At 52.8% G+C, this 26,769-nt stretch overlaps 7 protein-coding genes and 1 non-coding gene across 8 annotated transcripts; 2 read left to right on the top strand and 6 right to left on the bottom strand.

Moving 5' to 3' along the window:
* Positions 1-164: 164 nt before the first annotated feature.
* Positions 165-3,035, bottom strand: STS1 (Tethering factor for nuclear proteasome sts1). The gene is made up of 3 exons (XM_062944950.1): positions 2,882-3,035; positions 2,222-2,757; positions 165-2,100 (listed from the first exon to the last, which is right to left on the bottom strand). The coding sequence occupies exons 2-3, from the start codon at positions 2,298-2,300 to the stop codon at positions 1,256-1,258; spliced, it is 924 nt and encodes a 307-aa protein (XP_062803833.1). The 5' UTR covers positions 2,301-2,757; positions 2,882-3,035; the 3' UTR covers positions 165-1,255.
* A 293-nt stretch (positions 3,036-3,328) lies between these two features.
* Positions 3,329-4,992, top strand: NOP13 (Nucleolar protein 13; the record flags this gene model as incomplete). Its single annotated transcript, XM_062944949.1, has 3 exons — positions 3,329-3,565; positions 3,653-4,473; positions 4,669-4,992. The coding sequence occupies exons 1-3, from the start codon at positions 3,532-3,534 to the stop codon at positions 4,990-4,992; spliced, it is 1,179 nt and encodes a 392-aa protein (XP_062803832.1). The 5' UTR covers positions 3,329-3,531.
* QC764_212420 (uncharacterized protein) lies at positions 4,032-9,061 on the bottom strand. Its single transcript, XM_062944948.1, has 2 exons — positions 8,310-9,061; positions 4,032-8,255 (listed from the first exon to the last, which is right to left on the bottom strand). Exons 1-2 carry the CDS (start codon positions 8,457-8,459, stop codon positions 5,799-5,801), a joined length of 2,607 nt encoding a protein of 868 aa, XP_062803831.1. The 5' UTR covers positions 8,460-9,061; the 3' UTR covers positions 4,032-5,798.
* Positions 9,062-10,438: 1,377 nt separating this feature from the next.
* Positions 10,439-13,161, bottom strand: QC764_212410 (uncharacterized protein). The gene is made up of 2 exons (XM_062944947.1): positions 12,828-13,161; positions 10,439-12,548 (listed from the first exon to the last, which is right to left on the bottom strand). Exons 1-2 carry the CDS (start codon positions 12,919-12,921, stop codon positions 11,101-11,103), a joined length of 1,542 nt encoding a protein of 513 aa, XP_062803830.1. The 5' UTR covers positions 12,922-13,161; the 3' UTR covers positions 10,439-11,100.
* Positions 13,162-13,400: 239 nt separating this feature from the next.
* QC764_212400 (uncharacterized protein) lies at positions 13,401-17,990 on the bottom strand. Its single transcript, XM_062944946.1, has 2 exons — positions 16,400-17,990; positions 13,401-16,336 (listed from the first exon to the last, which is right to left on the bottom strand). Exons 1-2 carry the CDS (start codon positions 17,086-17,088, stop codon positions 14,806-14,808), a joined length of 2,220 nt encoding a protein of 739 aa, XP_062803829.1. The 5' UTR covers positions 17,089-17,990; the 3' UTR covers positions 13,401-14,805.
* Positions 17,991-18,930: 940 nt separating this feature from the next.
* On the top strand, positions 18,931-22,686 carry ACO2 (aconitate hydratase). The gene is made up of 2 exons (XM_062944945.1): positions 18,931-19,945; positions 20,010-22,686. The coding sequence occupies exons 1-2, from the start codon at positions 19,901-19,903 to the stop codon at positions 22,377-22,379; spliced, it is 2,415 nt and encodes an 804-aa protein (XP_062803828.1). The 5' UTR covers positions 18,931-19,900; the 3' UTR covers positions 22,380-22,686.
* On the bottom strand, positions 18,994-19,116 carry QC764_0044220. The gene has a single exon. It is a non-coding gene; the product is annotated as a tRNA-Leu (tRNA).
* A 518-nt stretch (positions 22,687-23,204) lies between the features above and the next one.
* Positions 23,205-26,423, bottom strand: QC764_212380 (uncharacterized protein; the record flags this gene model as incomplete). Its single annotated transcript, XM_062944944.1, has 4 exons — positions 23,205-25,541; positions 25,617-25,763; positions 26,124-26,144; positions 26,397-26,423. The coding sequence occupies 4 exons, from the start codon at positions 26,421-26,423 to the stop codon at positions 23,796-23,798; spliced, it is 1,941 nt and encodes a 646-aa protein (XP_062803827.1). The 3' UTR covers positions 23,205-23,795.
* Positions 26,424-26,769: the final 346 nt, after the last annotated feature.

Raw genomic sequence — 26,769 nt, 5'->3', positions numbered from 1 at the left:
TGGGGCTCACCACTGCCTGGCTGGTGCCCCTCAATGAACAACCCCCGAGGTACTGATATCTCTGACCTTGTTCACTGCAAGCAATGGGAAGATAAGCCACAGAAATTAGTTGGGATGGGGCGGCTTACTATCTTTCAGAACCTATTTGACACTTTCAACCAAAGCAGTTGGTGACTTTCTATTGACAACATGATGGTTTACATCTTGTTTCAACACCCACAAGCTCTGACCCGGGTAAAGACCCTCCATAGCATAGCCAGTAACCTTCTATCCGTTGATCCCCCTAATACCCCAACAACTGAAACACACAGCCAGCCAAGTTTTGAGTTATTTTCCATCCTCTGTTTCTCTCTCCATCCGTATATCAGGAGTCGTGTTTCAAACTCCCCAAACCAACCGTCTGAACCGTCATATCCCCATAAGGAATCACTATATTGATCACCACAACTCACTAAACGAAACTAAACAGATATGTTCTATTTAGATATATATATGTAAAGCAAGACTCCAGACCATCCCTTCTTGGTCGGTCAGCATGCCGACCACCACTCATGTCCACCATGACCAGTCCCACACAGAGAGAGACCAAACCAGACATTGAAGGTAAAACAAATCCACATCAACAGATCCACCGCCATGAAATTGAAGCAGCCTGGAGAAAAGTACTTCTGCATACACCACAGCCCACAATCACCAGAAGCAAGGGGCTGCAAAGACAACAAAGCAACATCAGTTTTCGTACAAAGTTTCTGAGCTGCTTCCCATCCACCCATTGTACCCACGCCACGGTACATACCCTCCCCTCAAACAATAACTCCAAGCCAAAGACACCGAAAGACATAAGAAGGATACTTAAATACAAAAGAAAAGAACTCAGCAAGCAGGTTTCCCATGGCTCAAAGCTATGAATAAACCCTTATCGGTGCTGCTTGCGTCCTGCCCTGTACATGGTGATGAGTAAGGAAAAGGAAAAATCTTGTTGTCTGGATATCGATAATAAAGGAGTATAACAGCAAAACGCCGAGTGTGTGTGCGTAAACAAACAAAAGAAAAAGAAAAATAATAAAAAAGCCAGAACCCCTCGCCCCATGACCAGCACCCCAAAGTCTATGCCCTTGTCGCCCCTGAATCCTTCGTTTCCCGAGAGTGGAAATAGCTAGTAAAGAAAATTGTCGCAAAGGCATTTCGTCACAAAGATTTACGCCCCTTCTTTAAATGTAAGGACCGGTGAAGTAGCAACCTAGATTGTTGCTATTTACCAAGGTCCAACACGGACGGGTGAACCGTATGCACCGTTAATAAGCTGGTTCAAGATCGAATTAGGGTCCCTCCCTGACGGAGCCGGTGTGTCGGTAATCGGGTTCTGTCCTTGCCATCCGACTTCCACCGCCAAGGCGTTGATGGCCTGTCCCATTTTGCCTCCTGACTGTTGATTGTGCTTTACTAGCCTCTGGTCCCAGCCTCCGGTATGAACGATAAAACCTCCGCCCCTTTTTGAAGCTTCCGTGATGACAAGTGCCCATGCCGCCGAAATCTCATCGTACGCAGCATCCTTGTGGTGGCGATGTGATTGGTTTTCCCAGTCGGGGAGTTCGTGAATGATTTTGGTGACACCGTCCAAAAACTGCAATGATATGTTTGTCTGCTGCTCCAACGGCGGGAGGAATTGTGACGTGAAATCGGAAATGGCATCGAGGAGGGCGCCCAGCTGTTGCTTCACTCGGAAATAGGCATAGTCGGAGTTTGTATGGCCAAGTGGAGTTGCATCGTGTAGCTTCTCCTGGTACCCGGCCAAGATATCGAGCGCACAGGCGACGGTCGGTCGTGGCGCGCTAGTGACCACCTCGTGCCCAATATCGGGGTGTCGTTCGCAGATGGTTTGGAGGACTGTTCGGAGCTGGTCGTTGGTGAGAGTTTCGAGAAGACGGGGCAGTGACAGCGGGCGGGCAGCTACGTCGTCGTTGGCTTGTCGGATCTTTTTTGACGGCCTGACAATCGGTCTGGATGGAAGGGCTGGCGAGCTCAGGGGCGAGACCGACATGTCGTCGTTATCGTCGTCGGCCTTCCTCTTTCTGGATGCCATGTTGTTATATGGTGACACTGAGAAAGGGTCAGTAAATTGGACCTGGAGACCAGTTGCTGGGCTGCGGAAGATCCGCTGGCGTGTGTGCATCATCCTGGACGGCGGGCTCAAAGCAGGGAGGGGAGGACTCAAACGTACTGGATCGAGAGGGCGAGATCCGGGTGGTTTCGTGCTGATGAGGGAAAATCGGTGGTTGCGGTGACAACACAGCGTTCATTGTGCGGTTGCGGGTGCAGCAAAGCAGGTCCCTCTGCAGCTTAGCGACGTCGGGTTTGTGGATTGCGAGGGTTTGTCTGGTTGGGTTTGGTCGACAGCGCAGCAGAGCGGACGACTCGCCGATTGCCAGATGTCAGATGGTGAATTGGAGGAAGATGAGAGGCGGCGGTCTGTGTGGAGTGGGATGGGAAAATTGAGGGAGGTGCGGCGGAGAGTGACCAGAGAGCATCCAGGCGACCCCGGCTCACAGGCTTGGGTTGGACCAGTCAGGAAGTGAAGTGTGAGGTGGTCAAAGGAAGTTTAGGGGAGCAAGGGCTGCGCCGGAGTGGAGAGCCGACGAGGAATTTGCCCGCTGCTGGTTTGCTGGCGATGGGCCTGTGCTAGCCCAAAGAGGCAGTCTCCTGCCTTCCACACATATGCAGTCTTTCAGGGAACAGCGCACGCAGTGCTTGTTGCATCTGCGTCTTTCTTTAGCCAGAGGTACAAAAGCGGTCTAACATGAAAGGGTTCCTGTTGTTGTTGCATTTGTTCTCTGCCAAGCTACCCCCATTAATAGCACGTGAGTTTTAATGGGATCTTTACCTTAGCAACGGATCGGGTACCAATGGATCCACCAGCTTTGGATCTAGCTTGCTTGTTGCCCGTCACAGACGGCTGGAAGAACTGACTTCAGTCCCACGAGACCAGTTTCCAGATCCAAGATCCATGGGCTCTACATGAAGGCCATAAGAAGAAGATTGGCAACCGCCCCTTACATTCTTCGGAAGCTTCAGGAGGTGCATGTTTGGGAGCGGCGCAAAACACCCTCCCCCATGACCGCCTGATGACGAATACCATATCCCTATTTTATCGCATACCTCAGGTACCTACCCGACATGTTTATTACCTGACAATGCGTGTGGCCGCGGGACAACCTCGGTGTTTGAGGGTTATCCATTGGTCGTGTACTCCATCGGCGCAAATGTGCATGTATTAAGATCCAGTCTTGTTGTGTTGCTGTGTCAAACTCGTGATTCTATAACCCCTAGTGCTCTATTCTATACGAGTGATATACTGTAGCTTCCTCGAGGGCTTACCGTACAACCAAACCGACTGGTTACACGAGACAAATTAGCTCAGCGACCGTCGTCTGTGTGTACCTGGCCGGTGCCGTCATTGAAGCTGAACTGCGATCTAGCGGGGTGTGGAGCAGTCGGTGGAAGTGCGGCTACCTGCCGAGCCCCCCGCAATCGATGGATGCTTGTTTCCTTATCGCTTATCGCTCAAGTAAAATTTCCAACACTGCCCAAAAATTCCCATCTTGCCTGCTTGCGCACTGGAGAACATCACCGGTCCTAACCTCGACCATCCCAGACAACCCATTTTCTCCCACTGCCACCACAATAACAATGGCATCCGATTCATCCTCTCCACCCTCCTCTCCCGAGGTCAAGAAAGACAAGACCTCCAAAAAGCGTAAGACCGACCTCACCGAAATCGAAGTCGACGTCAACCTCCCCGAACCCCCCTCCAAAAAGGCCAAACGTCTTCTCAAAAAGGGCAAATCCCTTCCGGCAAAGCCCAAATCTGACGACGAGGGCTCCAACTCTGACTCCGACACCCCCAAGACCGATAAGACCAAAAAGGAAAAGAAAGAACGCTCCCCCTACGGCATCTGGATCGGCAACCTCCGCTTCACAGTCACAAAGCCAGAACTCAAACAGTGGTTCGTCGACAACTCGGGCGGCACCATCACTTTGGACGACATCACCCGCGTCCATCTCCCCACCGCCAAACCCACCTCGGCCCCCGGTGCCGGTCCGAAAAACCCCACCGAAAACCGCGGCTTTGCCTACGTCGATTTCGCCACCTTTGAAGCCAACGTCGCGGCCATTGCCCTCTCAGAAACGGAATGGTACCGCCGCAAAGTCCTCATCAAAGACGCCAAATCTTTCGAGGGCCGTCCAGAAAAGAAGGAAGAGCCCGCGCCTGTTGACCTCACGAATGGGGCTAAGTCATCTACCGCTGCTACCACCGCCACTCCAGCGAGCACATCAACCAAGGTCTTTGTGGGGAATCTATCCTTCCAGGTAACGGAGGATGATCTGAGGGAACACTTCCACAAGTGTGGGCCGATCAGATGGGTGAAGGTGGCTACGTTTGAGGATACGGGCAAGTGCAAGGGATACGGGTGGGTGAATTTTGAGACTGCGGACGCGGCGCAGTGGGCGGTAAAGGGGTTTGTCAAGGTCAAGGAGACGATCGACACGGTGGAGGATTTTATGGATGTGGATGAGAAGGAGGAGGACAAGGCCGACGACGGCACGGAGAAGCAAGCGGAGGAAAAGGATGGCAATGATGAGGAGAAAGAGGAGAAGCCAAAAAAGAAGGCTGTGCCAAAAGAGGAACCCAGAGTCAAGACGAGGAAATGGTGGGTTAATCAGCTGTTGGGCAGGACGCTCAAGATTGAGCTGGCGGAGGACGACCAGACGAGATACCAAAAGAGGTTCAGAGGGAAGGGCGCTGCCCAAAGGAGGGAGCAGAATGGTGCTGGTGGTGAAGGTGTTGCAGAGGTCAAGGAGAAGAAGGTGTGGGTGCCGATGAAGGAGAGGAGGATGGAGGCCAAGGGGGCCAAGTTCCACCAGGATATCAACGTGGCTAGGCTTACTGGTGCGGTTGTTGCGCCGGCGGGCAAGAAGACCACTTTCGAGTAGAATGCAACCTTTCCTTCTAGGAATGTAATAATCAGGTTGGGATTGGAAGATTTTCATATCTAATAGATAGTATACCCATGTGTGTGTTCAAAACCACAGTCAACACAAGAAGCGGACGAAGACTTCGTCATGATTGGTTCATTTGTTCCTATTCGCTAACCTTTCCCTAACCGCGGAGTGACTTATCGTGAAAACTGAGAATAACAATCTGAAATTGAGCTGCCTGACCCGAAAAGTTGCACTTGACAAAGCAAAATAAAGAGGAGACTTAATTTCAACCCATAACCACGTTATCTTCGGTAAAAGTAAATGTAAAAGTAGAAAAAAGACAAGGAAAAAACAAGGCAGACAAGCCCTGAATGATGATATCACCCCTTTTTGCCCGTGTTGGGCTCCTAGATTCTGTTTCGCCCCACGCACTTTGCAAAATGGTGGAAAAGATCACCTCAAAACTGCCAGTGCGAACCAGAAGAGTTGACCGCCTGGTTTGTTTTGGTGCTCCTGACCGAGCCGCAATCCTAATCAAGGTTGTTTTGAGTTCCTCAGCAAAGAATGAATAGCCATCCAACCAACCGCAAACCAAAATCAACCCAAAATAGACCGGCCAACTTATTCCACCATACAACGCCTAGTGGCATGTGCCTAGCTGCTCACCGTGTACCAGCGTTCGCACATTGTCCCGTGATATACAGTATTTCGTGTACATCCCACCATGTTTACCTAAGAAACCACGGGGTGGTGTTCGCGGGTCCAGCCGGGCGACAGGAGTTCATGTCATGATCCATCGAGATACTGTTGCTGAATACTTATTTGCGAGAATGAGCCTCGGAGTATTCCTCGTCGGAAGCATCGAGGATGTCGTATTCTTCGTCGGTCATGAATCCCTCCTCCGACTCGGCAGCATCCCAGTCATCATCCTCGCAGTCTTCGTACTGCTCGTACGTAACCGCCGACTCAGACTTGTCATCCTCGTGCAAGCTGGAGACGGGCGATTCCTTCTCAAGCTTGGGGAAGATCATCTGGCTCTGGTGAAGCTGAACCTCTTCCTTGGGTGCAAGCGCAGGCTCGGGCTTGGCGACGACCTCGCGCTCCTCCTTCACTTGCTCGGAAACAACAGGAGCGACCGACTTGGGGTGCTCGACCTTGACGTCGCACCATAGGCGATGGCCGAACTTGAGACCATCGGGAGTGGTCAAACGCCAGTTGGAAACAATTCTACCGGTGCGCAGAGGAGTTCTGAGCAAGACGGTGAAGGGGAATTCCTCTCCTGGAAGGATGGGGGAATAGCAGACAGTCGAGACATTGGACGCACGGAGGTCCTGGGTAGCTGCCGGGTGAGTCGAGTCAACATGGCCCATATAGTCGCCGCCAACAAACATGACAGAGCAGCCAGCGGGCCACGCTGTCTTGCCTTCGTTGCGAAGAATCCAGGTCTGCTCAAAGACGTGGTTGGGCTCCATGACGGTGCCATCAGCAACGGTGTCCTTGACGAACACGGCGACGAGCTCAGCTGGAGCGGCAGGAGCAACCTGCTCCACAGGCCTCACCTCGGTCGTTTCAGTCTTGATCTCGACCTTCTCAGCAGGCTTCTTCTCCACCTCCTTGTTGATATCGTGCTCCACGGGCTTCACGTCAATGACAGTCTGCACGTTGGAAGACGACAGCACAGGTGCGTTGACAGTCTCGGTGGCTCGAGAAGTGGTCACACGAGGACGGCGATCTCCCATGGTAGGGATGGCACGGCCGTTCTCATTTTCTCCTGTGGTGGTGACGCTGACGTGTCTAACGGGCGTCTTGAACTTGATGAGAGGATGAGTTTTGTTGTGGGTGTTGGCAGGGCTGGCTTCGCAAGCCTCGCAAAAGTCGGTATCATTGCAAACAGCGCACTTGTAACGGTCTCCCGTGATGTAGGTGTAATTGTTGCGGTTAACTGAGCAGAGGGGGCCGTCGCAGCAGATACCCTGGTGAGTAGGGCGGGCGAACAAGTCGGAAATACCGGCGTACTCGAGTGGCTCGTAGATGGGCACGAACCGATGACCGGGGTGAATAAAAGAGGCGTTCGCCATACACTCGCTGCAATAATCCCAGTCAGGACAGTTCAGGCACTTGTGACGGATGCCGCGAATGTTAGTATCGCAACCGTCGCAAATGGCATTGTGCTTTTGGCCACGGCCAGCACCAAGACGGCGAGCCACATCAGGCTCCAAGCGTGTGCCCTCAACAGCGGCAACGAAGGTGTGCTTGGGGTGGTGACCATGGGTGTTCTTGGCGAAACAACTTCGGCAAAGGTCATAATCCTCGCAGGTCGAGCAGTGGACAAAGTCCACCTCGGGGAGCTCCCGGACGCAGCAGTTGCAAGTGCGCATGCTGGAGTAGGCGAGGCCGTTGAAAATGGGAATGATGCGCTCTGAAGCTGAGGGGGTGGATGGCTTCTCGGCCGCAGGGCTTGGGGGAAATGGAGGGGAGGGAGGAGCTGCTTGCTTGACCTGCTTGGGAGGCAGCGTCTCGGTGGTGCTGCTGATGATAACGCCGTTCTTGATGAACCGCTTGATCAACCAGTGGTCAGCGCCATAGCAAGCGACACCTTGATCCACACACCCCGGGCAGAGATCGAAATCGCCGCCGTCGCACTTTGAGCAGTGATAATGCATGTCAGGAACATTCTTGTCGCAGCTGTTACAGCAGACAGCATAGTTTGACCTGATAGCAGGGGGCACGAGGTTCATCTCGGCAGCGAAACGTGCCTGACTCTGTTGCTCCAACTTCAAAATGGCCATTTCGTAATCAGCGAGGACGGCGTCTGGGATCTTCAGAGGTTGGACTGGCTCGACGGGTGTAGGTTGCTCGATCTCCTCGGAATTTTCGGCAGGGCTCGAGACTGCTTCTTCCTCAACCTCATCGGCCACCGAAGCAGGCTTAGGTCCTTCCCTGACGGCCACGGCAGCCTTGGCTTCGGCAATTCTGGCCTCAATCAACTCTTTCGGAATCGGCAGAGTTGGCTTTTCGACAGGCTCTTCGGTAACCTTCTCCACGGGGGTTTCAGCGGGCTCGGCAGCTTGAATGAGCGAATCGAGGGATGCTTGTGCTGGCGTCTCCTTCACTGTCACACGAAGCCTGAGCTTCTGCTTAGCTTTAGCAGCACGGTAGAGCTGCTTGTATACTGAGGTGTTGGCCTTGTCGAGCACTACGTAAGAGGTGGCAGAGTCGGAGTATCTCTCAAACACAACATCGGCATCGGGGCGAATGTTCAGAACTCCTCGGATCTATCCAAAACCATCAGTATCATCGTTGTCAAGTCGAGCGACGGCCAAACTCACCCTGTTTTCCAGAAACGCAGGAACCATTTCCCGCAGAGGGAGCTTGAATCGGCGGGTTGAGCCATGATAGCTGACTTTGAGGGTGACAAGAGTAGCTGGCGTGACCTGAGGAGCTGCCGCCGTGTTAGGGGCCATAGTGGCGGCGGACATGATTGCCTGGGGGCAGATATCAGTTAGCAAGCGATGAAAACTGATGCTTTTGAAGAAACAGCAATGTTGTGGATGGCGGTGTTGATGGTCGAGATGATGGGCAGGTGAGAGAAAGAGCGGAGAGGCTGTCCCAGCGGCACAGACCACATGCTGACTGGACGTGAGGCGGGGGTATTGGTTGCATGTGTCAAAAGCCAAAGAGCGGGAGCGACTCACGACCTAAAATGCTGCTCGTGAGCAAGACAGGTGTCGTAATGATTGCCCTCCCTTTATGATCCGATTGTAGCGGACAAAGTCTGGGGAGGCAGGACTGGATGTCCAACTGGGAGGTATCGGTCCGGAAGATCGGGGATTACTTGTATGCTGTGGTGTACAATTGTAAGCGGCGGGGACTGAGTGTTGAAAGTCGAGGCCGGTGATTGAAAGAGCTGGATGCCCTTGCGAGGATGGATGGAAGGAAGGAAGGAAGGGGGGGAGATGGGGACAAAATGGGATGGTCGGTCGGAAGCTTTGGAGGGGAGCGACGCAATGACCACAGACAGACGGGCCTCAGGCAGTAAGGTAAGGAAGTCAAGTGAAAGCTGGGGGGGATTGGACGGAGGGGGTGGTGTTGCCCAACAAAGGTAGGTATGAAGTACCTGGTGGTTGGTAGGCTAGCTATCTAGGCAGATGGGGCGCCTCGTAATTCCAGGAGGCAAACGGCCGTCGTAAAGAGGCGAACAGCTGGCGCTTGGGCGGTCAAATGGGCGAGACCTTCGGGACGACTAACAGGAGGCGGTCAGCGATACTTCTCCTGTGTTATTTATGGATAAGGTTGGCCCAAACACTGGGGTGCATCAAGAGACCGTGCCCGCTAACAACATGCCGGTATTTACAGCAGAGTGATCTGACGGCTCTGGGACTCGTCCTTTGGGGCTGCCTATGTTCTGCGCAGACCAAACCCACAATGGTAGTCCGGTCAAACCAATTGTTTGTCAGGTGGCCGTCTTGTCGTCACCCTTCTTTGTCTGGGACAGGCTGTTGGCTCTTTGTGGAGTGATCTGGGCGCGGGTATGGGAGCCACTCAAGGCTGTTACCACTTGCCTTGGATTAGATTGAATAATTCCACTTCGATATGTCAGCTATCTGAGAAGGCTGTCGAATGTGCTGGTTGATGATTGAGGGGTGGAGGCTGCTGGCTGGCGGATGGCGGTGATGACGACGATGACGGGGCGCGAGTGTCGGGATGATGGCTCTTATATCTCATGCAGTTCTGTGGGGACAGGACGACACTTTGTTGACGCACTCGGAAAGCAGGCAAACACGGTCCGGTCCATGTCAAATGGGGGTCAGAATGGGCCCATGGGAGTTATCCCCGCGATACCGCAGCATTGTTAGAGCGCGATAAGGAAAATGGAACCTCGAAAGCCTATCTGGGCGGCACCGTGGGAGCTGACCCCTCACGTGGAGTTGCGTTGGTTGCTGTGCTGGGCGGCCTAGGTGGGGCAAATCAGGACCCGCCCCAGCCAAGCGGAAAAACGCCCCAGTCCCATGCAGCACGTCAAGCTCCCCACTTTCCCATCCCGTCAGATCGACTCGGAGCCTACCACGCACCTTTTTTGGAGATGCACTGGAAATGCACTTTGCATCTGATCACGAGCCTCTATTGGCCACTGACAGCTCGAGCAAGTCTTGCAAGGGGCCACCTGATGGTGAGCGGCGGCAAGGATTACGTCGACCTGTTTTAAAGGGCCGACGACGTCTTGCCTTTTCCATGCCTTCTCCAATTCGCATCCCTACTCTGAGAGGCCGATCCCCTCTGTCACGCCCTTAACTTCTCGCATACGTTTCAAGCATTCCAGACCGGGCTGGATGCTGGCTGCATGAAGAGATCAGGCTGTAAGTGGTACAGGCCCCATGGTCCGCGCAGGACGGTGTACAGCTCATCAGAGTCGTATATATCAAGTCAAGCTGCCTTGTGCTCCCGTTACCAATCATCTGACCCGAAACTCGCTTTCAGACGGTGGGGCATCCCCCGGACGGTCTGGCTATTCGTATCTCCTCTCGTAGACCGAGCTGTTTTGTTTGTGAAAAGATTTCCATTTCCCATTCTCAAGTGCTGTTGGAGGTAGAAACAGGAGGCTGATATATACCAGCCGAAACTGATTTCCCACCGAGTGAACATCATTCAGGAAGAATGTTCCGATCTCGGTGTCCTGAAATTCCAGATCCTGTTATTTATTCGTGTTTTATTTGGGTTGCCGCAACATGAACAGCTAGCCAGAGGCGCAGATGCTGTGTTGCCCCTCTCAGGCGTTTTAGTCATCTGGATTTGATTTGATGCCGACTCGGTCAAGGCCTGGCGGTATGCCACGAGGCCTTCCCCCACCACGTAAAAGCAAGGCGGAGGGCAAGCCTGGGCGTTTCTGCATGCACATCTCCCGCGATCATAGTCAGGTAACTTTCCGAGACCAACACGACCTGGCCAGAGTAGTTTGTGTAATTTATATGTATATATGTATCTCAGACCACCTTTGTACAACATCAACGCTCTAATCTATTCCATGAAGAAACACCGCTGTACACGTTACAGGCTGTTGTGCCTCCAAAAGAGATAACCGCTTGAGAAAATACTTGCCCATTGCGAGGCCTCTTTCACAGCTCACATATCGAGAATCCTCTCCAACGTCTCTCTCAACTCCTCCTCATCATACCTCATCATCCTCGCCTTACCCTCTCCCACTGCCCTCCCCTGAACCGGAGCACAGTGAATCCCCAGCTTTTCCAGAAATTCCACATCAACCTGTGGCATATGCTTCCTCATCTCCCTCTCCTCCACCATCTCCGGATCAATAAACACCAAATGCGTCACCACCCTCCTCCACTCCAACAATTCCACATCCTCCGGCCTCCGACTCTCCACACAAGCCCTCCAAATCGCCTTGATAAACCCACTCGCATCCATCCCCCTCGTCTCCCTGTCCAACTTGCTATTCAAAATCAACACCTTCTTCCTAATCCCCCCAACCTTCTCAATCGCCTCCCCCACCTCCCTCAATATCAAACTCGGCACAATGCTCGTGTACAAACTCCCCACACTATACACCACCACCTCGGTCCCCTCCCTCAGCTCCCTCACCACCTCCGGGTTAGCCTTTGGCATAATCTCATGCCCATACAAATTGATATACCAAACCCTCTCGATCCTCGTCCCCTGTCCCCCCGGTAAATCCTCCTCCTCTTCTTTGCTAAACTTCAAATTCTGCCTCCGCAAAACAGGCAAACTGCCCGGCATATTCCCCTCATCATCATCAACCTCCAACAACCTCCCCATCCCCCCCCCTCCTCCCATATGATGCGGCGGCAACCCCTCATCAGGAATGCTAGTCGGCTCACTAGGGTGACTAATAGCCACCTGCCCGGTCAACACCCCCCTCTCCCCCATCTCCCCGTTAACCCACCCAGCACTGATATGATGCGTATGATTCGAGTTCACCGCCGGCAGCACCCTCACCCACCCCCCAATCTCACATATCATCCTCAGCAGGTAAATCCCCGCCTCAAAACTCCCCGTCAAGAGCCTCGCTCCCGTGAGGAACATGTTCCCCACCGACGCCCCGGCAAAGTTGAACACATTCGGCGGTCTTGCCCGCTTGACGATTTCTGCATTCAGGATATTCAACACGGAACGGATGAGCTCCTTTTTCTCGTTGGGGATGTAAGCCCATAGTAGGGAGCGGCTCTCGACGATATCGGCCCATTGACCCCGCGCGGCGATGGGGTCGGGCGAGAGGCGGTGTTCAAACAGGTTGCGGAGGGAGGAGGTTTCTTTGGAGGAGGAGGTGAGGTTTGAGGGGGTGGTGGGGATGAGACGGACGAGGCGGGAGCGGATGTCGCCTACGGAGGGGCCTCCCACAAAACGGATGAGTTCGGAGGATGAGCCGCCGTTGTCGGAGATGGGGATGATGTAGTTTAGCTGGCGTTGTCGGCTGACTTCGTCAGAGGAGCCAGTCTTACTGGCGGATGAGGAGGTGGGGGTCTGGGTGCCGGAAGAGGATGATGGGCGGGCGATTCTGTTGAAGAGGTCGACTAGATTGTTGGCTGCTGTGCCTGAGAGGTGGGTTAGTATAGTACAAGGTAGGTGTCGTAAGTGATGGTCGAGTGTTGTGCGAACTCAGTGGTAAGTGGTGATTGATATGTATAACTGTCTATGCAATGCTTTTTAGGGAATGTGTAAGTGAACCTCAAGCTAAATGTGTAAGATGTATACATCGCGCCCCTTGGAAACAGCGAGTCTTATGGGGCAGCTACTCTCTGAGATGGCATTGACAAGATACCATAATCTCAAAGACCTTTCTTCATAATACTCAAAACCACAATTGAACATACCTCCCGAAAACACAGTGATCCCCAACCTCCTGTTGCCGCCATTGGCAGTCTCCCCAGGAGGCGACGGCAAATTCGAGCTCGCCTTAGAAGCCATTTGAACCAGAATTTGTCTTTGGTTAAAAAAACAAAAAACAAAAAAAACCCCCCCCAAAAAACCGAGCGTAAATTGTCAAGGTGCAAAGAACCGTCAAGCCAAAAAAAAGGGAGTGTGTGTTGTGCTATTAGTGACAAAGTGACAAAGTGTCGTCACAAAAAGTGGACTCGGAAATGCTCCCCCCCTGAAATTGCAGAGGGCAGGCCACACACCGAGCTTTTATAGCACCACAGCTTCTTCACCAACCTCAGCTGCGCCTCGCTCAAAAATCATCAACCACCGTGTCAACTTCGTATTTTTTCTTCTTCTTGAAACCGTGGTAATTTCACACAAAAAGGCCACAGTTGCCAAAAATATGCTTGTGAAAAGAGTCATCGACCGGATGGAATGAAATGCCACGCAACATAACACAGCACAACAGGGATCACCTCACTGCTTCACTTGCACGAAATGAGCTCCTGAGGCTGTGCTCAACGCAGTGTGGAAAAACACTGTTGTTTGGCACCAAAAACATCACTTGAACAAGTGTTATATACATCTGCCAAAAGTGAAAGAGAAAAAAAAGTGCAGAAAATGTTTATATATAATCAGAATTATAATGAGCGTGCTGGTCGTCTTCTCTCTCAGCTCATGAGAGACTTCAACCAAAATCCAAACTCCAGTCTCAACTTTTGTTCCCATCGCAAGTCGAAAAACCGCCAGCCACCCAATGTAATGATTACAAAGAAAAGAGTTCTACATTTGCTTCTTTTTCTTATCTTTCCCGCACCACAACAGCATAATGACCAAGTCACAGAGAAAGGCAAAGCGCTATGCAAAGACAGATAACCGCCCCCTTTCACTCCCTATAAACGCCTTGCAAAAATGCCCCTAACACACGACGTCCCTTAAGCAACAACAGCAAACAACAAAACACACTCGGAAAAGCACAGTGAATAGCAGCGCAGAATAACCAAGGATCAACACACCACCGACAAACAACGTGTTCCGTTCTTTCTTCCAACTAAGCTGATAGCGGGTTAACATGTCCGTGGTTAAAAAAGGGCAAATGTGTTGGATGTTGTGATGCGCCGAATGCACCTTTTCCCTTCTCCTTTCCCTCCTTGTCCTCAATAACCACTACCATCCTACATCTGTCCACCCATCTTGGCCCCTCGTTTCCCAACACTCGCCTCGTTTAATATCATTTCCATACGCACACACGAAGTCGATAACTCCTAACCCATACCCCGCATCACCGTGATATCTTCCATGTCATAAGCCCTCATCTTCCTCCACTCAGTTTCCATCCCATCCCGCTTTACCATTCCTCCCTCCGTGTTGATTTTTCCAGCTCGTCCACTAGAAATCGACCAAAAAAGTCAGACCACCGCCTTGTACAAACAATCGCCCAAGCAGCGTAGAAGATTGTGTAGCTCGCCAGAAAAGTAAAAGCTCAAGAAGCCCCCATAGGAGAATCCGCAATTCCAGATCAAAGCTACAACAAGCCAAACAAGAAAAGCTAATGCAAGCCCGTCCAAGGTAAAAGGTAACAAACACTTGGGCAAAACAAGCAGGGCAACAATGCCACACAAAAAGAAACTCAAAAGATAAAGCTGAATAGCATAGACCGCCGACATTTTCTAGGTAATTAAGGCGGCAAAAGATGTTCAACTTCTAACATGTTAAACAGCTGACGTGATAGAAAGAAGAAGTTGGTAAAGCGTCGGCTCGTTATTCCTGTCCAGAAAAGAATTATTCCCTTCAGCCATTGGCCTCTCCTGCCGGTCGTTACAGGACTTCGATTTGCTGTGGTGGCGGTGTTGCCTCCACCGCGTTGGGCACTATGACAGTGCCAACAAGAAGGCCTGTGGTAGCCGGTGTGAATGCCACTCCTCCTCCTACCTACTGAGGATAGTAGACCATTCCGGGGGCAGGCTGCTGGTAATAATATGCGTCAGGCCCAGGAACCATGCCAGGAGCAAACGGCTGAGCGGGAGGAAATGGTGCATATCCGGGGACAGAAGGAATGTCGTTGGCATTGAAATAATAAACAGTGCCATTGACTTCCTGCGTCACCAGGTGGGGGGTCGGTGCTTGTCCAGGAGCCTGAGCATTGGGAACATCACTCTGAGCAGATGCAGCGTAGTTCATGGGGGGCGGAGCTGGTGGGCCTGCTGGCACAAAACTAGGTGCGTTGGCATTGGGCGCCATATTGGCGGGCGGATAGCCTTGTGGGTAGTAGTAACCCTGTTGTGGCTGCATCGCAGGATATGGCTGAGCATAATAGCCGGGCTGGCCAAACGTGTTTGGCTGGAACGGAGCAGCATGAATCGCACGCTCTGGAATTTGTGACAATGGTGTAGCCGAGAGCTGAGACTGGTAGGAAGGGTGGCGGGCGTGGACGTCCGGGGGAAAGCCATTAGGTATCTGGGGCGGGACCTGGTGAAGGAAAGCTTGCTGATACGGGGCAGGCGCATTGGCGTTCTGTCGAACAGGAGACTCGATGTTGTCAATAGAAACTGCCTTCTGGGGACGGGGCTGATGCATTGGGATCGAATTGGGCTTGTTTTCTTGGAAAGCAGGCCTTTGGGGGAGAGGGTGCGTTTGTGGCTGGGGCAGAGCGTTGATAGACGACTCCGCAGACGGACCAACCTTCTCAGCACCATCCGATTGTGTTGGCTGAGATGCTGAAGCTGAAGCTGGAGCTGGAGCTTGCATGATGGGGGCCGGGGCCTGAGCCTGAGCGAAGGGTGGCAGTCGTACAACAGGTTTGTTGGCATCAGCAGGCAGAGGCGGTCTCGAGATCGCAGATCCAGTGGGCGAAAGCATGAAATCACGTCCCATATCATGCGCAATGGAAGAACGACGACTCATCGCAACGCTGGGTGAGTACATGCTTCCATATATGCTCCCTCCCCATACACTTGTTCTCCGAGAAAATGGCCCAGATCCCATGATCGATCGAGGACCTTTGCCCCGGGTCCGCTGCTGGTTAGGCCGCAGCGCCCTTGGGATGAAGATGAAGGATCGATCTGGGTTTGGATATATATAGCGAGGCATAACCGGCGAGGAATGGTACGGCAGCGAGATTCGGACGGGTTTGTCTCGGCGAAGGGGGGGCCGGTGGTCGGGCAACTTGGTGTAGGCCTTCAGCACTAGACCAGGAAACAACTTGGGCCCATCGAAAACATTTGGGAGGTACACCCGGACAGTTACCGTGCCCAAGACTTTCTCTGATGACATGTTACGGTTGATAGGACTCTCTGGCGCTGGCGCGTATGGAATCACACCATTGCCATTGGCAGGCCCTTCAGGGTCTGGACGGTAGCGTGATGGCCGGTAGGGCGCTGGCGGAGGGTGCTCGGCAACCTGTTCATGCATATCATGCTGCCAAGGTCCTCGTGTGGTGGGATCAGAGGGGTTTTGGAAAGGGCTGGAAAGCATTGTTAGCATCCGTGTAGAGCGTCAAGGTATCGTGCGGATCCATATAACATACTTCATGGGAATGAACTCTCTACCAAATGCCCCCGCACGACCTCCTCCCCGGCCACGCAATGGCTGACGGGAGTATGGACGGAACCCATTGGCAGCTGGACCGGCATGACGATGGTCGTGCAAGAAGAAGTTGCCCCTGTTGGGTACAAAGGTTGGATCCTCATCCCTTTTCTTCCTGTATTCATCATGCTCCCGCCGCTTCTGATCTTGCAGCGAAGTTCGCGGCTGTTGACCTGGAATCGAAGTCGAGCTCACTATGACCGGCGCCGAATCCTTCACAGAGGGGGCCGTGGCAGGCTTCGTATCTGTCTTTATGTCGTCAAACTCCAGTTCCTCTGCTCTGTTTTCCTTGTCGACCAAGGTCAGGCCCTCCAGCATGACATCCGCGCCAGCGATGACGGGCTCAGGCTTCTTGGTAGCGCTGTCCTTGCTAACAACAACATCTGGTTTATGGCGATATACACGTTTAGCGGACCCGTTACCCAGTGCCTTGCGAGCACTCAACAGCCTCGGCGACACTTCATCGACGTTGCTGGTATCACTATCGTCGGCGGGGTCGTGCTCGTCGCTCGATGGGTCCGTGAGGGAGTCATCGTCGAGGTCAAGGCCAGGGCCGGCCTCTTCGTCTCCGTCGTCCTCGATACGACGACGTTGACCGATGGTTTTTTTCCGTCGGGTTACCGCAGCCATTGTGTGGGACCGGGTGTGAGGTCGGGGATAGATCTTGGAGGATGGCGACAGTCGGAGCTGGGAGAGCAGGGAATCGTGATATTAGCGCCCGGGCCGCTTCGAGGGCATGCGTTTGTTTGCTGGTGATGCCGGGCTGTTGGGTCGTCGGGAGCAAAGAGTCAGAACACCTGCAGCCGGAACCGTCCTGCGGTGCAGAGTCGATGGGAACAAACTCGAGTTGGATCCGAGACGCAGGCCGTACGTCACAGTTGGGCGATGGAGCAAAGCGCAACTGCGGCCTGTCAAGAGGGAACGGCAGGGCAGGATCCCCAGAGTCGATCGCGGTCTGGCTGGGGAAGTCCAAACCTGAGCAAGCAGGGCTGTCCAGGTCTCAACTTTGCAAACCAAGAAAAGTGACCGTGCTCCTGTGAAATTTGGTATGGTGTTTCGTTGCAGGCTGCTTTTGCTCTGGAGCGAAAGCGGCCAGGTGACAAGACAGAGGCGAGCTAACTCCTCTGACACTCTTCTGGTAGACAGCAACCAGGCAGAGTGGATTTGACAGGAGCCCTGTGGCGTGGGAAAGGGCCGGTGGACTGGGGGAAGGGGGAAGGGGCAGGCACAAGAAGGCCTGAAGCTGAGAGCTGTCGCTTTTTTTTTTCCTTCCTTCGAACGGGATGGAGTTGGAATTGGGGATCTGGGAACTGGAAGTCGAAAAGGGTGGCTCAGGCTCCTGGCCGCTGACTGCCCCATGTCAGTCCGTGCGCCAAGGCGACTGCCCGCCAAAGCTGCCAATTTTTTCATGCTTCTGACTGGCACACAGGTCAGCAGCTGGGGACCGTCTTTCCGTCTCGAAATAGTGGAGCTTCAGAAGCTCATTGATCACCTCACAAGGAGCTGATCGTTCCCTGACACTGACCACTGACCACTGACCACTGACAACTGACCACTGACAACTGCCATCTCGATTCGCGACTGTCCCCATCGAGAATGACGGCCAAGGATGAAGCTCGATCACCCTTGTACTCGCATCACAGGACAACCAACCCACCTCTTGATGTCACGAACAAACCAATATCCGTACCAACATAAAGCAATACTTCGGCACATTCAATATCCTATGGCTCATGAGCACGTCAACCTTCAACACGGCTCGAGGCTGCCTTATTATGCATCTTCTCTGCATATAGGTTTCTGTGATATCACGATCTGATTTGATGCTTCCGAGGCTTTTACGCGGTACAGAGCTCGTTTCTTTGCAGAGGAGATTGGTCTCAGCTATCTTTAAAAGACCTATCACATTGTCTTCAGTGCCCTTATACCAAGTAGGAGTCTCCACACCTAACGTCAGACATTGTGACCTGTGTTATGCCGCCGGACCAATTGCCCGTCAGCTAGATTGACCGGCGACGTGGTGCCCGTCTGCCAGAGCGGTTTTTTCTTAATCTCATCGGAGGTCCATTCGCATGTGCTTCTGCATCCCGGCCTTATCAGACATATAAAGTGCTCCGTCACGGACATGGCAGAACGGTTTCTTGCGGCCCGACTTGCTGTGTAACTTGCACCGACCTCCCCAAGTGGTATGCTTGGCTGTTATCATATCTTTGATATCCTCGTATTTTCTGTCAAGCTACAACCAAGTCCAATGTCGTGTATCGATCTAGAGCGTTGCATTGAGGCTCAGATATTATAGCAATGGCAATATCGACTTGCTGTTCTTGGGCCCCAAATTTCATTCTCAGCTGTGATGTGACTTCAAAAAAACTGACCCGTTGGTAACCGTCTTGTTGTCTTACTTCATATCTACTCAACATTTTATTCTCCACTGGCTTTTCAGCTTCTACCTTATTCACGAGCACCCACTAGCAGTAGGCTTTCCCCATACAAAAGCCCACAATTGAGCCCAATTTTATATCAAAACCATCAGATGGTGAGGTGGCCGAGCGGTCTAAGGCGCCAGGTTCAGGTTCACCTGAATTCCGCTTGAACCCTTTCGAGGGTCCAAATCTCCTGGTCTCGCAAGAGGCGTGGGTTCGAATCCCACCCTCATCAATCTATTTTGCTTTTTCCTTTACCTTCCAGGGAATCATTCATTTTTGCACTTTGTTTTGCATAAGGCCTGTGACGGTAATAATTTCGACTTCCAAACTGTCCGTCAAAGAGTTCTCCCTTTGCAAACTCTACCACATAATGTCTCCATCAACTCTGTGCTACATTTTTTAAGGTAGAGTAGGAGGAGAACCCCTAAGCTGGACACAAGCTCGAGCTTTACGATTGTAACTAGGCAAAGCGAGGTAGTGGTTGAAGAACCTGGAGACGGATATTACTATCTATACAGTTCGCTTACTATCACTCAAGTAAACTTCCAGAAGCCCTCACACCTGGTGTCAGTCAATTCGAAGATTAGCATTATCTGCGATGTGATTGGTCAATTGTTGCTATCGCCCTGGCGTGGAGCCATGATGTAGGTCTCCGATACGGACTAGGGTCGATTTGGGCACCTTCAAAGACGAAGTGCGATGCCTCTCTAGACAAGAGATTGTATAACAACAGACATTGTTCAGAAACGCCGTCATATCTTGCGTATAGGAACAGCGTTACAGGAGAATACCCATCAGGCAGAGTCGAATTCCAGGGCAACAGTTGCAAATCAAGCCTGTAAACTACCCCGGATTTTAGCACGGTTCCGCTATCGGAAGACCCCTGAAACGGGCCACCAAGAGACTGCCGTGGCGGATGGCGCAACCGGCAAAGATTTGGACAGTCATAAATATTTTCTTCTCCCCTCGACACACCCCGCCGAGCTGGACGAACTTGGCGAACCAGACCATAAATCATGAGGCCAATCGACCTTGCGAGCCGCTCGGGCGTTGCCCTGAGAGTATGTTTCCTCTTCCAGGGAGAGACAAAAGAGACTCGCCGCTAACATATGTGACTAATTGCAGAGGGCCTTCCAAACCCAGCAGCTTCGCCAAGCAGCGGGCTCGAGACAATACTCCAATATCACCTCCCTCCCACCAACATACGAGAAGCTGCACAGCAAGTACACGGAGGTCCGCAGAGTGCTGGGCGCCCAGCGGCTGACCCTGGCCGAGAAGATCCTCTACAGCCATCTCGACAATGTCGAGGAGTCCCTCCTCAACAACACCAACAATGGCCGCGATATCAGAGGCAAGGCGAACCTCAAGCTCAAGCCTGACAGAGTCAACATGCAGGACGCCTCGGCTCAGATGGCTCTCTTGCAGTTCATGTCATGCAACCTCCCCCAGACCGCCATTCCCGCGAGTATTCACTGCGACCACCTGATCGTGGGTAGCAAAGGTGCCGATGACGATTTGCAAGCTGGTATTCAGACCAACCACGAGGTCTTTGACTTCCTTGAGTCGGCTGCCAAGAAGTACGGGTTGGATTTCTGGGCTCCGGGTGCTGGTATCATTCACCAGACTGTCTTGGAGAACTACGCCATCCCCGGTTTGATGATGCTCGGTACCGATTCGCACAGCCCCAACGCCGGTGGCTTGTCTACTATCACCATTGGTGTTGGTGGTGCCGATGCCGTCGAGGCTCTTGTCGGTGCTCCATGGGAACTCAAGGCTCCCAAGGTCCTTGGTGTCAGACTCACCGGTAAGCTTAGCAACTGGGCTTCTCCCAAAGATCTGATCCTGCACCTGGCTGGCCTCTTGACAGTCCGTGGCGGTACTGGTTACATTGTCGAGTACTTGGGTCCTGGTGTTGAGACACTGAGCTGCACTGGTATGGCTACCATTTGCAACATGGGCGCTGAGATTGGTGCCACCACCTCCATCTTCCCCTACACCGAGGCCTCAGCCAGATACCTCGAGGCTACTCGCAGAGAGCAGGCTGTCAAGAATGCTGCCGCTTTCCAGAACTTCCCTGGCGCGGGCGCCTCTGAGGATGCGTACTTCAGGTTCAAGGCCGACGAGGGTGCGCAATACGACGAACTCATCGAAATCGACCTGTCCAAGCTCGAGCCCCATATCAACGGTCCCCATACTCCCGATCTTTCCACTCCCCTGTCCCAATTCAAGAGCACAGTTCAGGAGCAGAAGTGGCCCGAGAAGCTTTCGGCCGGTCTCATTGGTAGCTGCACCAACAGCTCGTATGAGGACATGACCCGTGTCGAAAGCATTGTGAGGGCTGCTGAGGAGGCTGGACTGAAGCCCAAGGCTGATTTCTACGTCACTCCTGGCAGTGAGCAGATTCGTGCCACCCTCGAGAGAGACGGCACCCTTCAGACTTTCGAAAAGGCCGGCGGCATTGTGCTGTCCAATGCCTGCGGTCCCTGCATTGGTCAGTGGAAGCGTCAGGATGGTGTCGAGAAGGGCACAGTCAACGCCATTCTCACCTCTTACAACCGTAACTTCCGCGGCCGTAACGACGGTAACCTAGACACCATGAACTTCCTCGCCTCGCCCGAGATCGTTACCGCCATGGCCTACGCCGGTTCCACCACCTTCAACCCCGTAACCGACTCCCTTACCACCCCCGATGGCAAGGAGTTCAAGTTCCCTGCTCCCCACGGTCTCGAGGGACCCAAGACTCCCTTCGACATTGGCAAGGACGTCTTTAAGGTCGCCTCCCAGCCCCCCAACCCCAACGAAAAGGTCGCCATCTCTCCCACCTCGGAGCGTCTTGCCCTTCTCGAGCCCTTTGAGCCCTTCCCCAACTCTGACCTTTCCGGCCTCAAGGTCTTGGTCAAGGTATCGGGCAAGTGCACAACCGACACCATCTCCGCCGCCGGCCCCTGGCTCAAGTACAAAGGCCACCTCCCCAACATCTCGGCCAACACCCTCAACACGGCCGTCAACGCTGAGACGGACGAGGTCAACGTCGCCTACGATCTCGACGGATCCAAGCACACCATCCCCGAGCTGGCCAAGCTCTGGAAGGAGCGCAACCAGCCCTGGCTCGTGGTCGCCGAGCACAACTACGGCGAGGGTTCCGCCCGCGAGCACGCCGCTCTGCAGCCCCGCTACCTCGGCGCCAGGATCATCGTGTGCAAGTCATTCGCCCGCATTCACGAAACCAACCTCAAGAAGCAGGGCGTTGTCCCCCTGACGCTAGCCAACGAGCAGGATTATGATAAGATTGCTGCCGGTGACGAGGTTGCTACTGTGGGCTTGTATGACATGCTCCAGAATGGTGGACAGGGCGAGGTCCAGCTCAAGGTTACCAAGAAGGGTACCGGTGAGGAGTTTTTGGTCCCTGTCAAGCACCAGGTTAGCAAGGACCAGGCTGGGTTTATTTTGGCGGGGAGCGCGTTGAATCTGTTGAGTAAGAGTGCTTCGGTTTAGACGGGAGGTGGTGTCTAAGAGGGGGGTGGGTGTGCATTATACGAAAGCAAGCGAGCGAGTTTACGAGATATTCATTTCCTTTTGTTTGTTTTGCATGGTGGCTATCTGGGGGTCAACTAAAAATTCGGTTTGGTGAGGGGGACTCTCTGGTTGGTTGGCATCACAAATTGGAGGAGGCGTGTGCGGATGGATATATACGGTCTGGAATTTGAGATTGATAAAGTTTGTGGTTTTTTCGATTTTTTTTTTGTTTTGTAAATAATACCAAGTTCTCATTGTAGATGGAAATGAAAGAACATATCGAAAGGTTTGATTGCGTTTGCTTGTGTGTTGGGTCGCATCTTTTTTTTGGTAGTTGTTCTCTGTGAGACCGATATACAGCCGGTTAGATTGGTGACGGTTGGTCGGCTAGCGAGAGCTATGTATCTAGGGTTTTACAAGTTTAACTAACTGTCGGGCTGTTGCTCCAATGCTCTCTCATTTGGAAAGCTCACTGAAAGTAGAGGGCTTTTTTAGTCGGGTGTCAGTTCTAGTCGTTGGTGTCGCGGTACAAACTTCCGGCGGGAAATGAGGTGCGTTGTTGCAGCCTTGTTATAGACGTTGGGGAGAGGGGCGGGGGATATCCTAACCTACAAGCAGTAGAAATGATATTTTGTATTGTACTGTCGGTGGTCGTTGTCAAGCATGATTTACCTATGTAGGTCATTGGGACTAGGTGTTTCTTACGGCACAGTGTGCGTGTGTCCTACAAGACCGATGGCTCGCTCCATTCTGCGCGTCCACACTGTGCAACTTCGAGAGCTATGCTAGATAAATTTCAATTCGGTGAGCGCTAGTTAGTCGGTGCGAGACTATTCTACTGCTATTTTTACGCCTGGGAAATTATAGTCTTGTTCTATGGAGCTGGGAGAGAGTCGCATGTAGTCGCGATAAGACTATTACAGGCACCTAGCTCTCAGCTCAGCCTCTCCTCTCACGCATATCGATTTGACTATCTCGTGTCTTATCACCTATACCTGCTCCACTACAATGCAGTCGCTATGCTCCTCTCAGCCATGTACGCTATCTTCCCAAATCACAGAACGACATAAAAACAAGATAAACTCAATTAACTAGACGCCCCTCCAATGCAGCTATGCTTTGACGAAACCGTGGAAATAGAAAACCACCCCCCCGTACTCCTATAAGAATAGCCCATGTCTTGCTAGACTTCGCTCGACGACAAAAAAAATGTATACTGTGTCAAGAAAACACCGCGTCAGCCATTCCTCTCGCCTGTGAATGTGATGCCAAACATGCTTACAACTCCTTTTCTGGTCCCCTCCGAGTCCCTCCCTCCCCGACACCAAGCTTTGTACAGCAGCCCGCCGATAACTCAGCCCAATAACCTTATACACGAATCGTGTTTTCTCTCAGTCAGTTCATACCATACTCGCTCGGCTCAAAGCTCCCATTTACACTTCCGCTCCCTTGCCCGTTCCGGTCCCCAAAACTCAAAACCCCATCTCGACTCACAACGCTCAGCCCGCTCCCCGTCCTCTTCATCTTTCGTATCTTTCTCTCCACTCCATTGACCACAGGACCACTCGTCCCACTCCCATTCGCAGATTTTACAATCGCCTCATTCGTGCAGAGATCCATCGGGTCTCCTCCACCCTCAGCTTCCACTGCCGGTGTAGGCATTATGCCCCTCAGGCTCTTCAACGCCCCCACCCAAGCCGGGTTTTCCTGAATAATATCAGGTAAGGTCTCCTCCCAAGGTATATTCAACTCAGCCTGCGCTTCCATCTGCTTTTTCAGACTTTGTGCCGCCTTGCCAAACCGCTGCTTTCTCGTCCCCCGAGCTTCGATCTCCTGGGCCTTCATCGCGTGCCATGCTAGAGAATGAGCTCGCGGGTAGTGTATTCTGGGATCGATGTCCAGAGCGAGAGGCTCATCTTCTACTGGTTTTGCCTTTGGTGGCTGCTGCGAGACTGTCGATGAGAAAGCAGACGGCGAGGCCGGAGGGGGTTTGTTGAGGCCTGGAATCTCCAAGCCGGGAGGCGGGGTGGACGCCCCTGGCTGAGAGTATATGAAGTAGTCTAGATCTGTTGGAGTGACCGGACGAGTCGCCTTGGCTGGCGGTCGCGCCTTGGTAGTGATGACGAGTTTCTTGGTTTTTTTCACCCTCGGTGGAGTGCTTACGTTGTTTGCCGTAGAGTGGTTTGTCTCTGTAGGAGGTATTGGAGGGGACTCTGAAGAATCGTCACGCTTACTTGTTGAGGGCGTCTTCTCCAGGAAAAAGTAGTCCGTCCTCGGTTGATGAGAACTGGGCCCGACACTGGACGTAGTGGCAAATATCTCCAGCGACTCGTGACGAGATGTCAAAGTGGGTTTGCTAGGATGAGGGGGGAGACTAGAGTCAATCTCCCTTCGGTCAATGTGACCCCCTTGATCCAGATTCAAGGAGACCGATCTAGAGGGAGGATTCCGCTGGGAAAGAACCTCCGCTGAGCCATTGATTGGTGACGTTGCCGTAGTCCCACTGACAGATGGGCGTGCAAGGTCATTATCTGGCTCGTCGGCGAACTTAAGGGCCCTCATAGGCGCCATTTTTCTGACAGGTTCTTTCGCACTCGGCTTACTCTGCTTCAGATTCGTCCTCCGCTCCTTTTCTGGCCGCTTTTCTGGGGAATCCGGAGCAGAGAGCGAGTCTGCAGACGCACCTGCCCCGTTGAGCCTAGACTCATTTGACTGCGACAGGATTGGGGAAATCTTTTGTCGCTTTTTTGGAGGCTCCATATCTTTCAACAAAGTAGGGCTTATGGGCGCGGTATAGGCGCGGGCTGGCGCCGGTGAAAGTTGGGACCGAGCAGAGGCCACTGCCGTCGAAGCCATCGTGTTGATCACTGGCCTCTGCTCTGGAGGTAGAGAGGACGAGCTCCCTTTGGTCTTTGGCGGGAGGAATGGTGGTGCGCCGTGCTTGGAGTCGGAGTGGGGAAAGCCGGAGGAGGCTGTTTTACGCATAAGCGTAGCTGGTCGTTCCAGCGTCTTTTTCGGGTTTGGCTTTGACGACGGAGCCAAATTGGCGGTCACGCTGGGAAGTGACGTGGGCGCAGCAGGCGCTCGAGGGCGGCTATTTCCTTTCAAAAGTCGAAGGTGCTCAGGGCACATGGGCTCTTCCTTCACATTGATTTGAGCATTGCATTCTGGCCATGGGCAGCTGTCCACGTCACTCGGCCCATCGCGTTCACTTACAAGAGGACGGCGGGGCGCAGACGACTGTGAATCAGACATGGCGGCGGTGGCCTCTCGTGAGCCCTCTTCATGGGAGGCTGTCGAGGTCAAGACTCGCAAAACGGTCCGCGCAGACGATGAGGGTGCCAATGCCGACTTCTCATAGTACTGGCGTTTCTTCGTCTCTGGCGGGCCACTGCAGTTTTTGCAGACCCAATTACTATCCGATAACGTGGTTAGTCAATGGGGTTGGAGGTTAGGAGTGAGGTGAGCATGCTGAGAGATAGGATGGGCTAAGATTAAGAACGTAAAGCAACAATAGAGTGAGTTGTGCGGCGCGGGAAAATATGCTATCAGTGGGGCACTACTCCATATAACATGGAGGGGGGGCTTGGAGAGGACAGCCAACCAGGAGCGAGGGTTTGGTTACCATCTAGGATGGCTAGCTATGCGTTGTATCGAATAGGTGGCAGGCTGTCAAGATGCCGGGGAATGATGGAAGCTTGGAGATAAAGATGCAAAACATACCTTGGGTCTTTCGGTAGTGGCCTATGACAGGCAGAATGATAACATCTAGTGCAAAGTCTACAACGAAACAAAGCCTTGTCGGGCGTTGCTTCTAATTTGCAACGCCTGCACCGCGGCATGGGTCCTGCTTGTTCGTGATGTCGACCTAAGTATGACCTATGTGAGATGATTAGCGCCAATACAAGAAAAAGACTATCTACGATTTCAGGGAGGTCCAGAAATCAAACAAGACATGTGCCTCAGGTCTTTTCAGTTTATGTTTGGTCATCATACAGCCAGCTCAGCGGTTTTATGGTCCATGTTGGGCGACGAGGCAGGGCAGACAAGGTTCGGAGAACTTCATCCGCCAGATGTCCACCACAGCCTTTGGCCCCTTGTTCGTAGAGATGAGTGAAGTCGAGACTCCGTGTAGCGGTGGTGCTGAAAACCATGGTCTCCAGCATCGATGTTCCTGCCACCATGCGAACCGCACATTGCCAACAATCTCTAGGTAGCGCGGAGGAAGTAGCATGGCAACAGACGCGCCAAGGCGCAAGGCCCCATCACCCAGAATCATAATACCAGAAGAGCACGCGCGGCTATCAAACCTTTTACCAATTGCTCATCACTGACACGTAAAAGAGGTGAAGAGAGAGGTGGAAATGGA

The sequence above is a fragment of the Podospora pseudoanserina genome, chromosome 2, assembly GCF_035222485.1.
Source record: "Podospora pseudoanserina strain CBS 124.78 chromosome 2, whole genome shotgun sequence".
In the NCBI taxonomy this organism is placed as follows: Eukaryota; Fungi; Ascomycota; class Sordariomycetes; order Sordariales; family Podosporaceae; genus Podospora; species Podospora pseudoanserina.
The sequence above is the reverse complement of the archived record's forward strand: the minus strand, read 5'-3'. Positions and strand labels throughout refer to the sequence as shown.

What these genes read in the sequence shown, in the direction of transcription:
- QC764_212400 (XM_062944946.1), bottom strand. Translation starts at nt 17,088, where the DNA reads ATGGCTGCGGTAACCCGACGGAAAAAAACCATCGGTCAACGTCGTCGT. An exon ending in AGAGAGTTCATTCCCATGAA is followed by an intron (nt 16,337 to 16,399) that starts GTATGTTATATG and finishes AATGCTTTCCAG; the next exon opens with CCCTTTCCAAAACCCCTCTG.
- QC764_212410 (XM_062944947.1), bottom strand. Translation starts at nt 12,921, where the DNA reads ATGGCTTCTAAGGCGAGCTCGAATTTGCCGTCGCCTCCTGGGGAGACT. An exon ending in GATCACTGTGTTTTCGGGAG is followed by an intron (nt 12,549 to 12,827) that starts GTATGTTCAATT and finishes CCCACCTCTCAG; the next exon opens with GCACAGCAGCCAACAATCTA.
- ACO2 (XM_062944945.1), top strand. Translation starts at nt 19,901, where the DNA reads ATGAGGCCAATCGACCTTGCGAGCCGCTCGGGCGTTGCCCTGAGA. An exon ending in GCTCGGGCGTTGCCCTGAGA is followed by an intron (nt 19,946 to 20,009) that starts GTATGTTTCCTC and finishes GACTAATTGCAG; the next exon opens with AGGGCCTTCCAAACCCAGCA.
- STS1 (XM_062944950.1), bottom strand. Translation starts at nt 2,300, where the DNA reads ATGAACGCTGTGTTGTCACCGCAACCACCGATTTTCCCTCATCAGCAC. An exon ending in GATCTCGCCCTCTCGATCCA is followed by an intron (nt 2,101 to 2,221) that starts GTACGTTTGAGT and finishes ACCCTTTCTCAG; the next exon opens with TGTCACCATATAACAACATG.
- QC764_212420 (XM_062944948.1), bottom strand. Translation starts at nt 8,459, where the DNA reads ATGTCCGCCGCCACTATGGCCCCTAACACGGCGGCAGCTCCTCAGGTC. An exon ending in CTGCGTTTCTGGAAAACAGG is followed by an intron (nt 8,256 to 8,309) that starts GTGAGTTTGGCC and finishes GGTTTTGGATAG; the next exon opens with ATCCGAGGAGTTCTGAACAT.